We start from the raw sequence: 21,889 nt of genomic DNA, 5'->3' as shown, positions 1-21,889 counted from the left end.
AAGGATATGGAACTCTTAAACAGTATTGCGGCCATACGTATCAAGAAAGGAGGCAGATCAACAAACTATAATAAGAGGCTGCAGTTATTCTTCTCTCTAGCTAAGTCTTTTCCATCTATCCAATGATTAACCCTATGAACTTTCTGGTGTGGAATGTCGGTGGGGTGTCACGCCGTGACTCCCAGTGGTATCTAGTTAGATTATGCTTCAAGTACCATGTTCGTATATTAGTTTTAATTGACCCCATTACTGATGCATCACAAATCGACATGATTCGTCGATTGCTGAAATTTTCCCAAGCTCGATGTTTCTTAGACGGAAGGATTTGAATTTTCTGGTTTGACGACTTTTCTATTACCTTTCAAGAATTTGGTGATCAACTGGTCCATTTGTCCGTCACTTACCTCCAAAAGTATTCTTTCCATTTCTCTGCTGTCTATGCGAAATATACAATAGTGGCTAGGTGAGCTTTGTGGGTTGCTATGGAGAATATCGAAAATCTTATCACTGGGTCTTGGATGGTAACGGGGGATTTCAACACAATTACTACAGTGGATGAAAGGTCAGGTGGTTCTCCTCCTATTACCCGGAATATGGAGGAGTTCAATGAAGCTATATCCCTTTGTGGCCTGTCTTCATTAGAGTTTGATGGTCCAATTCATACTTGGACGAATGGGGTGTTGTGGCAGCGACTAGACAGAACTTTGATAAATGACGAATGGGGAGATTTATTTGAGGTTTCGAAAACTTCGCATTTAGATCGGGGACGATCAGATCATGCGCTGCTCTTACTAAAATGTGGTTCGAGTTTTTCGCGGGGTACTTCCTTCAGATTTTTAAATGTCTGGAGAAGTCATCCTCAGTTTGTACAAATTGTTAAGGAGGCATGGGACGTCCACATCCAGGCATCGGGAATGGAACGATTTTTCTAGAAGTTGATGCATGTCAAGGCCAAATTGCGCATCTGGAGTCGAAATTCGTTCGGGAACATCTTTCAGTCAGTACAACAAGCGGAGGAGGACCTACGGTGCCGAGAGACCGAATATAATACCTCTAGGGATGTTGCATCAATAATTAGGCTGGAAAAAACAAGAGCTCTTCACACTTGTGCTCTTTCCATCGAGTGTGAATTTTGGCGTCAAAAGGCCTCAATTAAATGAATTTAGACTGGTGATGCCAACACCAAATTTTTTCATCTCAATGTTAAACAAAGGTGCAGCAACAACTACATTACTCAAGTTAAGAATTATTCAGATGTTTGATTAGAGAGTGATGTCCAGATTAGACAATCGGCAGTCCAATTTTTCTCGAATCTCCTTTCCTTCGATCGTGACGTTCAAGCAGCCCCACACCTCAACTTTTCGATCCCACGGGTGCAGGCAGTGGACAACGATACCCTGCAGAAGATCCTATCGCGAGAGAAAATCAAAGATATCGTTTTTTCCCTGTTAGTAGATGGTGCCCCCGGCCCTGATGGTTTCGATGCCGGGTTCTATCAGTCGTGTTAGCCTATTATCCAGGAAGATCTGTATCTAGCAGTCAAGAATTTTTTCCAGGGTAGGCAGCAGCCGCGAGTTTTCTCCAGTACAACTATTGTTTTGATCCCGAAAGTGGTGGAAGCTTCGAGATGGAGGGACTTTCGGCCAATTAACTTATGCAATGTAAGTTCTAAAATTCTATAAAAAATTTAAGCGTCCCATATTAGCTAACTCCTCCCTAAGCTCATTTCCCCATAGCAAGCTAGTTTTGTTCCGGATCGCAGTATTTCAGATAATATCTTGCTTGCCTAAGAGCTCATATTGGATCTGGATAAACGGCTGAATCATTCTAACCTCATTCTAAAGTTGGACATGGAGAAGACACATGATCGGATCGAGTGGAGTTTTCTAATATTCATGCTTCGCCAGTTTGGCTTTGAGAAATGGTGTGTCGACCTTTTATTCCGTACACTGTCCAACTGCTAGTTTTCTGTCCTTATTAATGAAGCTCCGTCGGGATTCTTTAAGTCGTCCAGGGGTGTCCTTCAAGATGACCCGCTCTTGCCAGCATTTTTCGTGCTCATGGCAGAGTTCTTCACTCGGGGTATCCATCACTTATTCTTGCAGAATGAGAGGATATTCTATGCCTCTGCTGGATCCTATATTCCTTGTTTGGCCTTGGCGGACGATGTTCTGGTCTTTGCACGGTGCTCCGCTGATTGTGTGGGGAGTCTTTCCGATTTTTTCTCTCAATACCAACTATTCTCTGGACTGCGGATTAATGCTAGTAAAAGTACCTTCCTACTGTCAAACAGGGCATCCCAGGAACAACGGAATTTGGTGGCGGCAACATTGGGCTTTCAGCGACAATCTTTCCCTTTCACTTACTTAGGGGCACCTATCTCCTGAGGCCGTTCGATGTGTTTATTGTTTGATGGGATTCTCGCTAAGATGCAAGCTAGACTGAGCAACTGAAGCTCCAAAGGGCTATTTGCAGGGGGTAAGTTAATACTTCTCAGACATGTTCTTTCTTTCCTCCTCATGTATATACTGCAGGTACTTCAGCCGCCAAAGGCGATTTTCATCAAGTTGGGGAGACTTTGTAATAGTTTTTTATGGGACCATGGTGTAGACGCCCAAAGAGTACATTGGTCCTCCTGGGATAAATTATGCTTTCCGGTTGCGGAAAGTGGTCTCGGGTTTAGATTGTTTGAAGACATGTGCTCTGCATTTGCTTGTAAACTCTGGTGGCAGTCTAGGGTGAATGACTCGATTTGGACCAACTTCATACATCAAAAATACATCTGGGGAGTGCATCCTAGCAAAGCGACAGTCCACAGGCCTCCCCTCTCCTGGCGGAGGTTGGTCGCGATTCGAGATGTTGTGGAGAGGCAGATTCGTTGGTGTTTGGGGAGAGGTTTTGTGGACTTTTAGCACGACATATGGTTGGGGGAGGAGACGGTGGCGGAGATGCTTGGTTTTCACAATCCCCCGCACATGTTTGCTGTGAAATTTATTATCCAAAACGAGTGGAATGTATCTAAGCTCCTCCAGTGGCTGCCTATGCGTGTGGTTTGTCGGATACTTGACACGCAGGTCTTCCCGCATCTGGAGGACAAGATGGTTTGGTTGCCTTCCTCCTAGGGGCTCTTTACGGTTAAATCAGCATGGGACTTACTTCGAACTAAGAAGAACTCGTCTGTGGTATGTAGGGCGGTGTGGTGTACCTTCTTGCTTTTGAAGATCGTGTTTTTTTCGTGACGTGCCTTACATAATTTTCTGCCATTAGATCTTACCCTTCGTCGGGGGGGGGTAGCCTTTCCTTCTCAGTGCTATTGTTGCTCCTCCCACGAGGAGTCTTTCCTTCATTTGTTCCTCACTGGTCCTGTTGCTTATGAGGTCTGGGATTGGTCCAAAAGGCAATTTGGCATCCTAGCCCTAATGCACTTAGGATTGTCAATGGGGCTGGGCCAGCCCGAGCTCGGCTCGCTCGACCCGATAGAAAACCCGATGAGCCCGATCATTTAGTGAGCCGATCTGAGTCTGAGCCTAAAAATTAGGCCCGAATTAAATGTGAGCCGAGTTTGGGCCTTATTAGGCTCAAACCCGATATAGGTCCGACCCTTTAATTACCTATATATATATAATATTTATATTTTGATATTATGTATAATTATATATCCAAATATATTATTACTAAATACTAAATATATACATAAATTACAAAACACAAAAATACATCTAAAAACTCTTTCATGAGTTTTCTTGAGAGCCAATATTGGTAATGCATAACTAAATCTCTAATTTTTCTTATTGGTTGAGTAAATTTTTGTATTGGCATAATATTGGTTGATTTTATTTTGGTCTACAAACACAAAAATCATCAAGCATATTTGGATTTAAATCACAAGATTATAAAAAAAGTTTCAACTTTTAAAGATGTATTGGCTTATGATCGCATGTTTTATTACTATTTTTCATGCATTTTGAATGGATTAAATATAAATATTGTTGAAAATTTTTTGGTTTATATACGTTTTAAGAACTATTATTTGTTCATGTTTAGTTTTAAGATTATAGTCTTGTAAATGTTAAATTAGTTTTACAACTTAATAGTTATAGTAATTATATTAAGAAAGTTAAGAAGTAATAAGTGAGTTTGGGCTAAACCCGATTAAGGCTCACAACCCGAATATTATGTGAGTTGAGTATGAAATTCACATTTACGAACCCGAAACTCATAGCCCGAAACCCGAAAATGATTCAAATTAAATGAGTTGAGCTTGAACTCATCAAAACCCGGCTCATTAGGCCCGATTGACAGGTCTAAATGCACTCCTCTCTCTCAGCAATGTTCATGTCTTGGTTGGGCTATGTTGGGTTGGGATCGCTGAATCACATTCATGGTTATGCCAGCTATTGTAGTTTGGTTTCTCTGGAAAGCGCGTAACCATGCACGACATGAGGGTGCGTCATTTCAGGCTCGTCAGGTCATTCTGGACATTGATAGCTTTGTGGTACAGCTTGGTCGAACCGGAGTCCTATTACCCAAGTGTTTCATTGGGGACCTGGAGCATCCATGGTCTCCAGACGCAGGTTTTCGCCCCAAACGGTTCAAGGTTTGTGCTGTGCCCTGGTCGAGACCTCCACTCAACAGGCTCAAACTCAACACGGACGCTAGTGTCTCTGGTGCAAGTGCTTCGGGTGGAGGGCTAGTTCACGATCACACGGGGCATTTGGTCTTTGCCTTTTATAAGGAGTTTAGGGAGGTGGGCACTCTGACTGCAGAGGCTCTCTCCTTATGGCATGGACTTTTGCATTGTCAAGGATAGAAACCTTACCGGTCTTCTCGTCGAGGTCGACTCGGAGGCCTTGGTTCGTTTGTTGCAATCTGGTGCCACAGCCAAATGGCCTTTGAGCAATACCCTGCGTAGAATTCGAGGCTTATTAGTTGATTGTCGTCCATGGTGCGCCATGTTCTCAGAGAGGCGAAGAGTTGCGCAGACAAAATAGCAGGAGGAAAGCTTCAAGTTGACACTGTCTTCTCCTCGGTCCAGCAGCTTCCACTGGATGTTCAGACAGCCTTGCAAATGGATTGTTGGGAGGTCCCTTGTACTCGATCCTGGGTTGTAAAGTACTTCATCCTCTATTGTTCAAGGGCCGTAGGCTCTTCTTCCTAGCAGGCTTTGTAATGTCTCTACTCTCTCTAATAAAGTAGGGGGTTGGCAACCCACCCGCATTCGGATTTTGCAAAAAAAAAAAAATGATCACTACCATCAACAATGCGTACGCCCAAAAACATAGAATTTGTTTAGGTGCCTTTAGTGACATACAGACAAAATTGTTGCAATACATTGATGCATCACAAATTATTTGAATTTCTTGGAAGGAAAAAAAGATGTTTGCATAAATACATACATAAAAGTGAAAAGATTCAAATTGTGAAAATAGTTTTGATTAAAATAAAATCTGCAAACTATACTATATGATTCAAATTAGGTAATGTATCTTATCACCCAAACATAAAAAATAAATCAATTGATTCCATTATGATTAAGAATTCATTTCTATATTTTAATAATCCAAATTCTAAAAATTCTTTATTGCATGTCAAAAAATCACTCATAAGTATATAAAGACAACAAAATATTTACAAAAGGAATTAAATAAAATACAAAATGTAGATAATTACCTTCACAATCTAAGTGGAGAATAATAAGTCAATAAGTGAATCATGTTTCAAAACCTTTCAAATAGAAACCTAAAAGTTTAAAGAAATGTTTCTCCAATAAAACAAAAGGTTGGTCTGCATATAAATGAAGAAAATAAGAATGTACAACAAAAATTTGGCCTTAAGAAGTAAATTGACGTAAAATACAAATTACTCTCAAAGTATTAAGAGTAGCACAAAATTTATTTATTAGAAAAATAAACAGCAAGAAGTAATATAATCTAATACAAAAGTTTAATAATAAACACACTAGTTCATGTAATTATTCTTAGTAAAGTAATCAAGTACAAGCTAGTTTATTACGTTATCCTTATTTATCCAAGTTTTCATCAATAGTAAAGTATGTCATGGTAGCAGTAGGTTTTCTTAGACAATAGTCTTCATAAATTAACACTTTGCTAGTTAAGGTAGTCGAAAACAATGATGCTATGCATTTTTTCAACTCATTCGAAAGAAGTATTTTATAGTAGCTTTGCTTCGTTGAACCTAGAAAAGAATTTTCTTTCCACTCCTTTAAGAGTTCTATTATCAAATGAAAATATGTTAAATCTAGCATAAAAATTAATCAAGTCTTTGTTTAAGGTTGCAGTTAAAATTCCAACGACCTAAATGTATAAGAACAATTGGAAGTTTATTTGTTTTGACCTCTCACATAAATTTTAGCTGTTTTTACTAAATGTTTGATTTTTTATTTGATGGAAAATTTTAATATTCTACATAAGTATATGTCTTTCTACTTTTGTTATTATTCTCGTCTTTTAAACTCCTCATCTGAATCTATAGCATATAAATTTCATTGACCTGAATATATAAGAAAAATTAGAAGTTCTTATATATCTGTTTTGACCTTTCACATAAATTTTAACTGTTCAACTACATGTTTGATTTTCAGTTTGATGGAAAAATTGATTATTCTGCATATATATTTACCTTTTTCCTTTTGATACAATTTTTGTCTTTCGAACCGCTTATTTGAATCTCTACTATATGATTCTTTCTCAACCCATTCTCTCTAAAATTGTTAGGGAGACTATGGAGCAAGATAGAAGAGAGAAATGTGGTTCGCAGTTAAAATCTATGATGGGTTCCTTTTTTTTCCCATTATAGATTATATTTACTATAAGTAGAGGAATAATAGATCTTTCATTTGATGCCAAGACTTTTATGCATGGCAAACATTGAATTGCATTTTAGCTGCAAGTTACTCAATACACTTCTTAACACATCAAATAGAGAAGCCAATTTACAAATTCTGAAACATCATTGAAAACTTGAAGTATCCTCCAATGTTTTTCCCTTAAATTTTGTCTAATTTCGTGGTGCAACTCACTCTATGATTGATTATGGATAAAGCTAAACAACTAACAAAATCTAGATCACTTAATAAAGCTTCAATGGTGTTGCTGAACAATTTATTATCTTTACAATTTGCAGTCTTGTTGATTTGCATTTCAATGAATGGGATTATGTACTTAATGATAGTTTACATTTAATCTTAATTTAACTTTGTTTTAATTGTTATACTGACATAATAAAGATGCCAATATTTTGGGTTGTTGTAATAGTTAGTGGGTTACTTGAACTTGTCATTAATTTCAACTCTATATGGCTTTTAAATTAAACAAGTGCTACCACTTACAAACATTTATGTAAAGTTATCTTGGAGTGATTGTTGATATATATTTCAAAAGAAAATCAAATATTGCTTAAGCTTTCTGCCTTCTCCTGTCCTGACACTATTTGAGACTTGTCTAAGATATTGATGTTACAATTAACTTATCACACTTTTTACACTTTAATTGCAGTGTGGTTGGTTCCTTAAACAAGTTTCCTATTTCTATTGCTAGAATAATAACTTTAAGGTTCCGGTCACTCTTCGCAATTTCGTCAATAAAGCATTTGGTGACTCTATTGTCAATCTAATTTGCTAAAATTTTCAATCAATTATTTTATTTGATGCATTGAAAATAACTTGATACAAATTTTTATGTTTATTTGTTGAAATATTTTTTATCAGGGTAAAGATGTCGTGATACTTTACAAGGCCAAAAGAAGGTGAAAACCTTCGAAATCTATAGAATTTCTCCTACATCAAGAAGTTGGAGTTATTAAAAGAAAAAAAAAGGTTGAAATAGGTCACTTGTTGATGTGACTGATTTCAACCTAGTTTAAATGACACACCAAAAAAATTGAGCTCGAAATAGAGGCTAGCAAATGATGGTCAATTCATGTGTCATGGTCCACAAATAAATGGCATCAACATAAAAAAATCTTTAAGTAAATATTCAGTAAGAAAAACCTCAATTTACAACATTAAAAACTTACTACTACATAGCAAATGCATTTAATTGACAAATTAATAAACATTTATTAACTTCTTCCAAGCTAACAAAAGAAAAATAAATTAAATTTTAGTAACACTAAACTTTAACTTCAATAGGAACCATGAAGAAAGATACTAATATACTAGTTCTCTTTAACATCATCTTACATGCTAAATGCTAAAGGTACAAATGTAATCCGCCAATGAAAAAAACATTGAAGGAAAGAAATAACTATCTTAGGCCTAGTTTGGGAGTTTAGAAGAGGAGATAAAAGAAAAGGAGAAAACTTAAGAAAGAGGAGAAAGGATTGCAATTCCCATTCATACTATTTGGGAGTAATAGGATGGAACATTGTATAAGTGTATATTTTTATTTAGCTATCCCCAGTTTCAATAGTGTCGATGTTTATTGTAATAAGAAATATGGCAATTCAAGTCTTTTTAATGCTATTAGAACACTTTTCTTCTATTTCTCTTCACTTTTGGAGAGAAAATTTCCATAAGACTATTCCTTCGCATTTCTCTATTCCCTTTCTTTTCTCTCCACTTAAAATTTTCAACTAAGAGAAAAGTCTCCTCTTTCTCTTCTTTTCTCTCTATTTCTCAATCCTAACTAATTTTTAGAAATTAGATAGTCACATTATTTAGGAAATAATTTATAAGTAATTATCAACGGTTGACGTGTTAAGAAATTAAGCATGTGGGGAAAATTTTTTATTGGTATGTTTATTATTTTGTTTTTCTTTTGAAGTAGAAATATCTTATTTTTTGTTATTTTTTAAGCAAAAACATCTTATTTTTTATATATCAATGATTTTTCTCTATTCTTTTTGTGCTAATTAGTTATTTTGTTTTTCTTATAAAGTAGAAATATCTTATTTTTGTTATTTCTTTTGTTTTTCCTTTTAAGCAGAAAATATGTCATTTTTTTTTTATAAATTCATTATTTTCATCATTTCTTTTGGTGCTAATCTAGTCTCTAGTTGGTTGGACGTTAGGAGTGAGGAGATCATGGCCCAAAGTCAAAAGATGTCAAGCCCTATTGAATAGATGAATGTAATCAGCAATTTTGAAAAATTAATCACACTTACCTTAAGATATCTGTCCAACATATCTTTCTTACGTTTTCCTTTATTTTGTAGTGTTTCCAATTAAATGATGTCATGGCAAATAATTGTCTTTTTAACTTATTTTTCTTTAGACAATTAACCTTTTGATTTTTTGACATGAAAATATTTATTTTGATAATTTATCATTTGTGGCACTTTCACAAAATTCCATATTACTAAATGGTATTGAGTTTAGACAAAATATCTCTTACGGTTATGTTCTTACACCTTCTAATTTTTTTTAGTTTTTCTATCACTTGGAGGCCTAATAGCCAATTATTAAGAAATTTTTTGGATCACGTTCTTATACTTCGCATCATTCTTTGACCAATTTGCTTGTGTCTAATGCTCAAATTAACTTTTTATGTTTGCAACCTGAAATCAGAAACTTTATTTAACACAATATTATGTCAAATTACTTATCTATACATTACATGAATACTTATCCAGTAAGTGGAAGAATATTGTTTCATATAGCAAAAAACTACTAAAATTTGAAATGTTTAATGTTGACAATAACTTCAATTAATGTGTAAATTATAGCAAGTATTTTTTAAAATTTTTTTGGTTTCAAAAAGATAAAATTAGAAAAGAATCCACAAGTATGAAAAATAATTTAGAAGGAAATGTTTAAATGCTGAATGGGCACATGTCTGGTAATACTCATTCTTTCAATTGTAATCATAAGAAAAAAAATTCAACAATTATGTATAAAAGTAGAAATATGCTCAACATATATCGAATTCGACACTTAAAATAGATTCAATTATGGAAAGTGAATTTTTTTAAAATACAAGGTATATTGGTTTTTCCTTTTGCTTTAATTGAGTCAGAATATATTATATGCACACATATTTTAGTGTTGCAAACATTGTGTAATAGCACTTTTTTATATTCAATTTGTCAAGAGAATATTAATACAACTTTAATACTATAGGCTATTTGTCAATAAGCACAACATATTACTAAAAAAATTTTACTCCTTTTATCCTTTTGAATTTTCAGTACTCTAGTCTTAATTTTTCATCTCCTAGAATTATAAGAATTGTGGAACTAAAAAAGAATAAATGAATATGAGTACAATTTTTGAAGTATATAGGTAAAGGTTCTCTTTATCTAAGGTATGGATATTCATCCTTTTTGTTTTATGGATATTTGTCCTTGAACACTGGTAAAAATGTTTTCAATCATTTTACCTTGTTAGAAGTTAGTACTCGAAATGTAATGGAATTTGCAGACTCCATACGATGATAATTATACTCCTTTAAAATTTGTGATTAGGAAAGAAGTAATTTATCCAAATTAAAGTTTGATATAGGAAAAGCAAAGATTACTTTCAAACAAGAAAAAAGGAAAAGAAAAAGAAGAACGAGAATTTGTGAGAACCCGTAAAACCCTCATTATTTTCCTAGGGTTTATTTCCCCTTAATTGCATGTTTTCTGCATTTTCTGGCTTCGAAATATTTTCTTAGTGGATTTTATGAGCAATTATAGTTTTAAGATGATTTTTCTAGCATTGGAGAATTTTAGAAAATTAAGAGTGAATAGTGGACGTGGGACCCACTAGTGCGAAAAGTTCGGAAAAATTCGGCCAATAAGGTTAAGTTTCGGATACTGTGAGAAATTTATCGGGTGTTGAGTGATTGATGTGAGAGAGAAAAGAAAGATAGGAAGGCATTTAATGAGATGGCACATGTCACTTTCTCATTGGTTATGACTTAAGAAACACTATTCACCTTTTGACAAATTTTTGACTTTTGACCCAACTAGTAAATATCTTCAAAAAATTCACTAAAATTCCCTCATTTTCTCTCCACCATAGCCGGCCCTCTCAAGCTCCAAGGAAGACAAAACTCTTCAACATTCAAGCTTCTAACAAGTCCAAATCCACCAAATCAAGTGCTTAAGTTAGTTCTACTCCATAAAAACTTTGCTCCTTGTGATAGTAAGTGTGTTGGTGAACTTTGTTTGAAGGATTAAGGTGTTCAACATCCTCCTCTCTCTTGTTTCTTGGTAAGTGAAGCTTGAAACACCCTACTACACCTAATGATGCTTATGTTGTGCTTACTAGTGATAAGAGTGCTGAAATTTCTGGTTTTTATCTTGGTTGGAATTGATTTGGTGAAGTTTTCCATTTTATGATGATTTTTCTGGTTTAATTGGATTATGATGGTGTGGTTGTTTGTGATGATTGGCAATGGACTATAATGGCTCTAGTGGATGTGAAATGTGGTTCAATGCAATCAATTTGGGATTTGGTGTGAAATTGAAAAGTTAGGGTTCTTAATTCCCCAATTCTGTCTGGTTTTTGATCATAGGGTTAGAGGCCGAATTAGACTTTGCTCAAAACATGAAAGTTGTAGGTATTGATGTGTTTGAGGTGCCTGTAAAATTTCAGGGCATTTGGGTTAATGTAGAATGAGTTATGACGAAATTACTGTAGCTGTTCTGCTGTGGACAGAATGCGAAAACTGCGATAGTAATTGGCCATTTTGACTGGAATTGGTTTGGATTTTGGAGTTGGTGTCTTCTGATGAAATGTAGCTGAATGTCTTAGCTAACTTATGTCTTTGGAATTTCGGCAATTGGACTTGTATAGACTGAGATATACTGATTACAGTTTTTGGTGATTTGCAAACCTGTTTTGGTATTTCTGGTTTAGTATTTTGCAATTTTGACCTAGTTAAGCTAGGAACTGGATTGAGTGCCCTTCTACATTGTTGTAGCCCTGTTTCATAGCTTCGAAATGGTGGGTCTTACACCCCCAACCGATAACCGTAGTGAATTTGACGCCATTACCGCATTATAAGATCAAACACGGTTTTTCTATCGAGGCTTAAGTTAAGGCCATATCTTAATTTCTGGTTTGCTATCATGCCTACTTATGCATGTGAAACCCTATTGGGGTTGTGTTTAGCATTGTTTGGTGACTCGTTCTCGAGTCTCATTGTATGTGTTCCATGTTCTAGGGCTTGAAGGTAGTGCTCGACGGCTTGGTGATCGTGGTACATGAAATACCACTTACTTGCTTGGTGAGTATACTACTCACTTGATGGATTACTATGTGGCTTGTTAAATGTTATGTGATGCCTTAATGGCTTACTTGGATATTGAAATTGATCAAGGTGAGGGTGTACTTGACCGCCCTCACCTCTTTTGATATTGTCACTGATTGGTTACCGCTTTATTGCATTACTGAACTTGATATATTGGTTGGCGAATTCCATTTCATGGAAACTGAATTGATGTCGTTTGGATGATGTCCAACGGCCATACTGCATTACTGAGCTCAACCCCGTTTGGTAGTCAATTGGATCGAGCCGGCGAGGGCTTGGTCGTGACGATTGAATTGCCACGGGGACTGTACTGGGGAACCTTGTGGTAATGAGACCCTTGGTTCCGGTAAACTCGAGTCTTACCAAAAGCTACTGAAATGGAGTGCGGGCCCGGTTGGGGTATGTTGGTGGAAGGAATGGAAGTAAAGAGTTGTCTACGGTTTGGTTTTATAACATTGACGGAGAGTCAATGAGGTTGGTTCAAGATTTCAAGCGTGGAAACGGGCTCTTGAGAGCCGACCGTATCCTTTTACCGTTTTGCTTCATTGCTTATTTGAGCACTTTAAATGAAGGTTCATTCTTATATGACTTTGATTGCTTATTGGGTGGTATACCACTGGGCTTTGGCTCATTCCGTGTTATTTGTTTTCCTTACAGGAATATACTTGCTTTTGAAAATGGACTGGATAGTCAATTGCCATACTGAGCTTGTAAATGTCTTTTGTATCGCTCTTGAAGTGAAACCCTAATGTATAACGGGTTCATTTCCTTTTGTTAGGCAAATCGAATGTGTACTTCTTAATGAATGGTTTTGGCATGCCATTATGGTTGTAAATGTTGATTTCCATTGTATATATATATGTTTATATGTTAAATTGATGTTTGGATGAACTTCGGAGCGATTCGGCTTTCAAACGGCAAAAGAAAAAAATTTGTTTGCTCACTGGACAGTATCCGGCCAAGAATCCGGCCGCTAATCCGGCCAGATTCCGGCCGGATTCTGACGTGGCCTGCACTATTCATCCTCGGCGCAAATTTTCGTTTTTTTTATTTTGTGTTTTCTGACTTGTTTGCGTGCATTGGTGAGTTCCGGAACGTTATAGAACGATGTAACTGTACCGTAGTCCTGACAAGAGCTGGGCAGGCAGTCCGCTAACCCCTTTGGTTCGCCTTAGGGGAAGGTGGGGCTGTCACAGAATTACATTTTGTTCGTTTTTTTAAATGTATATCCATAATAAGACATTTCTTTTTACATAGCTACCACTTTATTTTTACTAAAATACCTTATCAGATGATGACCAATATAGATAATAAATCCATTTTCTATTGAATTAGGTAATAGCAGAAAAGAGAAATGAATGCAATTTCATTTTTCTTTTCAATCACCAATTATCAAGGGTAATTTATTTAATTAATATGAGAGAAAAACTACATTTATATTTCCCAATTGCCAAAAAATTTTATTTGTGCTTTGAAAATGAAATATCCCTTTTAGGTTTTCATGTTTCTTGTTCTCTTAATGATGTCTAAATACAGTCATTGTTCAACCTGATACTTGCCTTAATAGTTAAACCATATTGACAATTGACTTACTTAAATCTTTGAAGCCAAATGGTAAGTTAACATTCACCAAAAATATATCATAATAACATGAAAAATGCAAGGCAAGGTAAATACTAAGGAAACAATAAACTGTGGCATCTTAATTGCGTAATTATGCATCTTTTAGAGTTAAAAATATTGTGTAATTATGCATCTAATAAATTCTTTAAGACTAATGAATATAAATCCCAATATCCTATTATATATCAGCACTGCATCTTACGTGAAAACTATTTTCTCATTGCCTTAAATTTACCTCAAGCATTAGCCAACTTTTACCCATAATGAGCAAGTCAAATGCAAGAACATAAAATGAAAAGCTGCTTATTATCAAGAAAAGTGAAAAGAAACCGTTACATTTATATATACAACTCATTATTTGTGTGCACCTAAAAAGACAAGGTTGCATGATGCTTGGCATGGGGAGGAGAAAAAAGCGATAATGAATTGTCTTTCTTCCAAGAAAAGAATGGCATGTGACAATTTAAACTATAAAAAAATTGCAAAAATACACTCAAAAAACCTTATTAAAAGGAAAACCAAATAGGAGCTAAAGAAACCATAGGAAATTTGGCACCCTTATCCTTTCTTGATATTTTTCTTATTAGCACCATTATGTATTTGTCCTACTGTCATTTAACTTTATCTGAGAATTAACTCAAAACATTCACGCTAGAAAAGGTTTGTATCCTTGGGCAAAATAACCTATCTTTGACTATCTCATTTACTTTTTTGAATCCAAACAAGATTGTTGAGAAGCAAAAGAGGGCACAGATCAACACTAGTACTAAAATTCTTGGTCATGTACTAAGTTTAATTTTCTTAATTAAATAACTAGTTCAAAAGGTAATGATTGAATAATTAATCTCAAATTTTTCATAAAAACTTATTATATTTTCTTATCTTGAAATAAGTGCAAATTAAACTTTCTGAATATTGATATTTTTAGGGAGCCAATCAATTAATTTTTTGATATGTGAATGATTAACACGTTTATTATATTATCAAATCTTTTTCAAGTAAAAAAAACTTTGACAATCGAGATAACATCATTCTAGATATCGAGAAATCAAAAAATTATCATGAAATAGTTACAATAACGTGGTGTTAAACCTAATTCTTTATAACTATTAACAATAATTTTATAGAGTTTCAGAATTTTATTATCCTAAAAACAGATCTTGTTTTTGTTGCAAAATGATTGAATAAATAACTTTAATGATTCTTGTAAGAAATGTATTATCTTCTTGCTATGAAAATAAGTTCACCAAAAGTTTTTCAACTTAAATATTATTAGAGGATTTAGTCAATTAATTTTTTAGATGTTATTAATTAACACATTTATATACTATTAATTTTTATCATGTCAATCTTTGAGGTGACATAACCCTACTTGTCAAGATGTCATTAATTATAGTTAAAGTAATGATGACACTATACCATAAAATTTAACCATCAAAGCCATTAATATTAACTTTAAAAAATTTAAAATTTTATTTATCTTAATAAAGAATCCTCATTTTTGTTGAAAATGGTTAATAGAATGTACTTTCCCTCCTCACTATGAAAATAACTGTGCCAAAACATTTTGAATTTAAACATCACTGGTGGACCATGTCGATAAATTTTTGAAGATGGCATTGAATAACACATTTATTATGCTATCACTTTTCTATGTCAATGATTTTTTGGCATTCGAAATGATATTGTCCTAATTGGTGAGAAGTTATTAGTCATCATTGACGTGATCATGATAATGAACCGTTAAACTTAATTGTTTAAAACCTTTAATATTAATATTAAAAAATTTCTTAAATTTATATATTCTGAATAAAAGTTCTTATTTTTGTTGCAGAATAGTTGATAGAATTGTATTTTTCCTTATTGCTATGAAAATAAATTGTGCCAAAACTTTTTAAATTTCAATATCATTCATGGAGTTAGTCGATTAATTCTTTGAAATGACATTAGTTAACACATTTATTATGCTATGCTACCAATTTTTTTCATGTCTATGAATTTTTAAGTTTGAAATGACATCATTCTAATTGTCGAGAAGTCATTAATTATCATGAAAGTAATCACCACATTATTTTATTTATTTGAAATAAAAAATTTATTTTTGTTATAAATGGTTGATAGAAATGTATTTTCCCTCCTTGCATATGAAAATAAGTGCACCAAAATTTTTGAATTTGAACATCATTAATGGGTCCTGCCAATTAATTTTCTAAGATGGTGCTGATTAACGCATTTATTATACTTTTAAATTTTTTTCATCTCGACTAATCTTTGACATACAAGATGACACTATTCTAATTTTTGAGAATTCATTGATTATCTTTAAAGTATAAAGATAATATATCATTAAATTTAACCATCTAAGACCATTAATATTAATTTTCAAAAGTTTCAAATCCTAAAAAGTGACCATGAGTTTTTGCAAATTGGTAAATAGAAATGCGTTATCACTCTTTGTAATGAAAATAAGTGACCAAAGTTTTTTGAATTTCAATATTGTTGGTGGACCAAAATTATTTTTTTTAAGAGATAGTGCTGATTAATTTGTTATGCTACCAAAATTTTTTTATGTCTATGAAGCTTTGGCATTCAATATAACATCATTTTAATTATTGAGAAATTGTTAATTATTGTTAAAGTAATGGTAATAATATACTGCTAAAATTAACCATTTACTACTATTAGTATTAATTTTCAAAAGTTTTAGAATTTTATTTATCCTAAAAAAAGTTGACACAAATATATTTTCTCCCATTGCTATCAAAATAGGTGAAGCTTTTTGAGTTTCACCATTATTTGTGGAACGAATTGATTAGTATTTTGAGATAGGAACTAATTAACACATTTGTTAGCCTATCAATTTTTTTACGTCGACAAAGGTTTGATATTCAAAATGCCATCATCCAAATTATTGAGAAATCATTAACTATCATTATAGTAATGATGATAATATATAGTTAAAATTAACCATTTAAGACTGTTTATATTAATTTTAAAAAAGATTCAAAATTTTAATAATCCTAAGAATAGACATTGGTTTTTGTAGCAAACCATCACAAAGTATCTAATAACACTTGTAGTACTAATCTACCATTATTAGAAGTGTCCTTTTTTGTAGTCCATTCTAGTATCACAACATGATGGAACTATGTTGAGACACAAAAAAAAATAGTAAGTATTTTTTGTCTTTGACTTTACTGATGCTTTCATCACCATACAAACAATACTTTGCAGAATGCAAGGATTAATGGATGATTGCGGAACATTCTTTAGTATTGTACTTTTCTATTTTATAGGGAAACAAAACTTTTATCAACTAGAACCCAGAGAAGGACACTAGCCATTTGAGAAAGTAGGATGGCAGAAACAATAGAAAATTGAAAAATATAAAAGAAGGATACACTGATTCAAGAAAAAAAAAAAGATAATGCCTATGCATGTAATTGAAACCACAAAACTAACACCTAGAGAGCAAAATATTACAAGATTCAAGAATAAAAACAAGAAAATCATTCATATAATAAAACATAATTGCCACTAGTCACATTTTTTTTTTTGACAACTCTTAAGCAAATTACCCAGAATATGCCAATTCTAACCGAAATTAGAACTAAACTAGAGGTGCTCAAATTTTGGTTCTAATTATTAGTTAAAAGCTTGTAAAACTCCAAAAGTTCTTTAGGACACTAAAAACTGAGTATCACTTCACTAAATCAATATTAGAACACAAAGCTATTAGCAACATTCTTGCGAGAAAATTGTGAATTTGAGACCATCTCTACAAGTCAACCTCCTTTCTTGATGAAGGACTGGTTTGATCCATTGTTATTGTCTTCATGTTCATGTTGCTGGGGTAGATCTCAGGAGGAGCAGTTAAGGCATTACCTTCATCCATTATATGTGCAGATTGATTATTCTCTTGATCACCTAAAAAGGATTTGGTCAACAAGTTTTATTCAATATAAGATGAATAAAGCCCATAATTCCAATTTTTATCAAAATTCTGATTATTATCATTAGAGCTGCTATATCTAAAAGGGTTAAACGAAATAGAACACTTGCCTTTTGGATCGATCCCAATGTCTAGAAGAGCCTTTCCTTTATCATTCTCACCAACTAAGAAGGCGTTGAGATTATTGTTTCCAAGTAAGTTTTGCATAAAGTTTATCTCATCATCATAAGAGTGTTGAGTGAGATAGAAAAGGGAATCATCAGTGGTGGATTGAGATAATTCTGGATAAAGCAGATTGAAATGAGTTGATGAGGGGTCCTCTGATATGATGGAATTGGGAAAAGTTGGGCAAGTGGTTGCACTATTGGTTGGTATCACGATGGTAGAGCTGAGGTCTACGCTAATGGTGGTTAAGGAATTATTATTGGGATAAGTACTTTTGATATACTCTTGCAAAATAGTTGACTGATTTCTTTCGTTCTGCACCCTTTCCGGTTTCTTGACCTTTCCCCTTGAATTTTGTCTCCTTTTTGTGGTATTCCAGTGATTCTTTATGGAGTTCACGGCCCTTCCTGGAATTCTTTTGGCAATTTCTGCCCATCTATTTCCAACCTGCATATGAGTTTCCACCAACAGTCTCTCTTCCTCCGGACTCCAAGTGTCCTTCTAAAATGAGATAAATATTTACAAACAACAAATGTTGAACATTAGACTAGTACAAGTGTAGAAATATTATAAGAAAAAATCAATATTGCATTAAAAAAATCATGATTCCTTTGTCATAGACAAAAATCTTTCATAACAAATCATGATTCCTTTGTCAAAAAAAGAGTTTCTCCTATCACATGAAATATGGGCTCGAACAATATGAGAAAGGTGACAAATATGACAAAATGCAATAGAATATACCTCCCTAGCAAGTTAACATGTTAAAATGCTGATTTAAAAAATTAAGAAAATCCCAAAAGAAAAATAATGGTAGAAAACTATATACATTTATTTACATAAAAAAATCATATTTCAAAGACAAATGATGCTATCCCTATAGATTGAAAAAAAAGTAAAAATCTTGGACACCAACAACTGGCCATATGTATGTTTATAGTCTTGATTTCAAGCAAAACCCCAAACTATAATATTGATGATGAATTATTGTACATACTAAATGTGAGTGATAGATGATAAAGATGTAAACAATATCCAAAAATTGAACAAATAATTACATTTGTTTTGGAAACATCATTAATCAAAATTTTAATTTGTAAATCTACTTATAAGGAAATTGGGAGAATATTATTTTTCCAAAAAAGAAAAAAGAAAGTAGAAAAATAACATAATCAAAATTTGGGGGGGGGGGGGTTCTCATAGACAAACCTTGGAAAATATTTAGCACCAAATCTACAGAGAATCCAAGTTCTTAGATCCATTACTGCTTTCTATTAAAATTATGAACCTTACTTGGCAAAGGAAAGGCAGAAGATGGAAAATAAACAATCGAATCATGTGAAAGAACGACTAAGGGACCAAGATAATATCAAACATCATGGAAAATCAAGTTTTAGCTATCAAGTGACAAAAGATGGCTCTAAAAAATGATAAAAAGGTATAAAATATGTAAGTTGAAAAAACCTTAATATTGGGACGCAAATGGTTATGCCATCTCTCTCGGCATTGCTTACCAGTCCTTCCCACCATTTTCTCTGCCCATTTTTTCACTCCAAAATGCTTCACTAGCCTTCTTAGTGTACTGCATAACAACAAAAAAGGAAATTAGGAAGCTAACAAATTAGCCAATGCTTTCAGCATAAAACTAATTTTGCATGTTATAAATAAGATAAAGATCTAGGGATGGCAATGGAGGCGGGTGACCGCGGGCACCCGCCCTGTGGGGGACGAATGGGGAGGGGGTTGGGGCTGGGGGTGGGGCGGGAGCAGGGGGAATTTTTTCCCCCCCACTCATCCCCCGCCGTGCCACCTGCTTTAAAAAAATAAATATATAAAATATATATATATAATTATATATATAATATATAATTTAATTAGTTACAAACTTATGATAATGATATTATTAGTTATATGTATTATATAATGTCTATTAGTATATATAATATAATTGATATTATTAATTATACTAATAATTATATATGTGTACTAATACAAATTATTAATTGGTTATACCAAATTTACTAATACATTTATACTAAATCCCTAATTACACTTAATACAATAATATTTTTTCTTAAAAAAAGCACAAGCATAATAATAAATTGGTGATTGTATTTGTGTCAAAAGTGAAAACTTGACTATTTTAGTTATATTTATTTTATCATGTTGGATTATATTCAAATAATTTTTGTTTGATTTTTTTTATAAGTTTCAATTGTAAAATTACAATAAATAATAATTTGATGATATGTTGATATTTTAGTACTTGATTATTTGCTAAAATTTAACCATAATAAAATTATATAACAAATTTTTATTAGCCCCACAGGGGCACCCGCGGGAGAAGCGGGGCGGGGCGGGGGGAGTGGGGGACGAGGGATGGGGTGGGGGAGGGGGGAGTTTGTAGGCACCGGGGCAGGGGATGGGGGAGGGGTTCCCCACCCGAACCCCGCGCCGTTGCCATAGAAAGGGAATAGATAAAAGTAACAATAAAAACAAAAGAGACTAAAGGGGTATTCCATGATTTTACTTGTCTTCCTCTTCAGTCCATAGGCCTTTGATTAAAGCAACAGAAAAGCCACCTTTTTCTCTCCTTCCTGTTCCTCTAGGTATTCTCGATGCCACATTTTCTTCCTCTCCAAACCCACCTTTGAGATTCATTTCTTGACTTAAGTTTGGAGTACTTTCTTCATTGAAGAAAACCACCCCATTGATAAATCTATTTGTGTCATGAGAAGGAGGTAGAGTAGTTGGCCATTGGAATAGCCCTCCTTCTTCTCCTAGATGGCCATGGATTGCACGACTACTTGATGAAGATGAAATAAAATAAGGATTTATTGGAACAAGAGTTGCTTTGTTCTTCAAATTGGTTAGAGTTTTAGGTTGAGAAAAATATTTTTGATCCCATAAAGTTCTATATATGGGTAAGGTGTGCGGCTTTGGGTTAAGAATGGAAAAGGGAAGGTGATGATTCCTTTGGTATTTATTTGCATAAAGGAAATTTCTTCTCATTCCTTCTCCCTCCATGGAAGAGAAGTGTAAAAGAGTATTAAGAAGGGAAAAAAGATGTTTTTGAGCAATGAAAATAGCTTTATTTTTAATGAGGGAAAAGTTTTTAAGCTTTTCTTTCTTTCTTTCTTTCCTCAATTGAGTTAGAAAGAGGAGAACTCTATAACTTTTGACCTTTTCTCTATCCTTTGTTTTGTGTTTCTTATATTTTACTTGTCGAGTATGGACAAAAGTTGGATAACGCTTGAGTAGGATTGTCAATGGGCCTGAGCCAGCCCGAGCTCTGCTCGTTCGACTCGATAAAAGCTCGATTAGCCCAACTTTTCAGTGAGCCGGTTTGAGATTGAACCTAAAAATTATACTCGAATTTAGTGTGAATCGAGTTAGGGCCTCATTAGGCTTAAACCTGATATAGACCCAACTATTAAATTACCTATACATGTGATGACAAATAATATATATATATATAATATTTATATTTTGATGTTATATATAATTATATATCCAAATATATTATCACTAAATACTAAATATGTACAAATTATAGAACACAAAAATACATTTGAAGACTTTTCTACTAGCTTTCATGAGAGTCAATATTGGTAATGCATAACTGAACCTCTAATTCGAGCCTAAAAATTATGCTCGAATTTAGTGTGAATCGAGTTAGGGCCTCATTAGGCTTAAACCTGATATAGACCCAACTATTAAATTACCTATACATGTGATGACAAATAATATATATATATATATAATATTTATATTTTGATGTTATATATAATTATATATCCAAATATATTATCACTAAATACTAAATATGTACAAATTATAGAACACAAAAATACATTTGAAGACTTTTCTACTAGCTTTCATGAGAGTCAATATTGGTAATGCATAACTGAACCTCTAATTTTTCTTATTGGTTGTGTATATTTTTGCATTA

General features: G+C 33.6%; 3 protein-coding genes across 3 annotated transcripts; 2 read left to right on the top strand and 1 right to left on the bottom strand.

Moving 5' to 3' along the window:
• Nucleotides 1–482: 482 nt before the first annotated feature.
• LOC140021148 (uncharacterized) lies at nucleotides 483–932 on the top strand. The gene has a single exon (XM_072071919.1). The coding sequence runs from the start codon at nucleotides 483–485 to the stop codon at nucleotides 930–932; it is 450 nt and encodes a 149-aa protein (XP_071928020.1).
• Nucleotides 933–4,381: 3,449 nt separating this feature from the next.
• Nucleotides 4,382–4,810, top strand: LOC113718086 (uncharacterized). The gene has a single exon (XM_027243007.1). It carries the CDS (start codon nucleotides 4,382–4,384, stop codon nucleotides 4,808–4,810), a length of 429 nt encoding a protein of 142 aa, XP_027098808.1.
• Nucleotides 4,811–17,315: 12,505 nt separating this feature from the next.
• Nucleotides 17,316–20,598, bottom strand: LOC113718085 (uncharacterized). The gene is made up of 4 exons (XM_027243006.2): nucleotides 20,468–20,598; nucleotides 19,402–19,519; nucleotides 17,883–18,438; nucleotides 17,316–17,747 (listed from the first exon to the last, which is right to left on the bottom strand). The coding sequence occupies exons 1-4, from the start codon at nucleotides 20,596–20,598 to the stop codon at nucleotides 17,599–17,601; spliced, it is 954 nt and encodes a 317-aa protein (XP_027098807.1). The 3' UTR covers nucleotides 17,316–17,598.
• Between the last annotated feature and the right edge of the window lie 1,291 nt (nucleotides 20,599–21,889).

Source organism: Coffea arabica, chromosome 11e (genome assembly GCF_036785885.1).
Source record: "Coffea arabica cultivar ET-39 chromosome 11e, Coffea Arabica ET-39 HiFi, whole genome shotgun sequence".
Taxonomy (NCBI): domain Eukaryota; kingdom Viridiplantae; phylum Streptophyta; class Magnoliopsida; order Gentianales; family Rubiaceae; genus Coffea; species Coffea arabica.
This window is presented reverse-complemented; position numbering and strand designations above follow the sequence as displayed.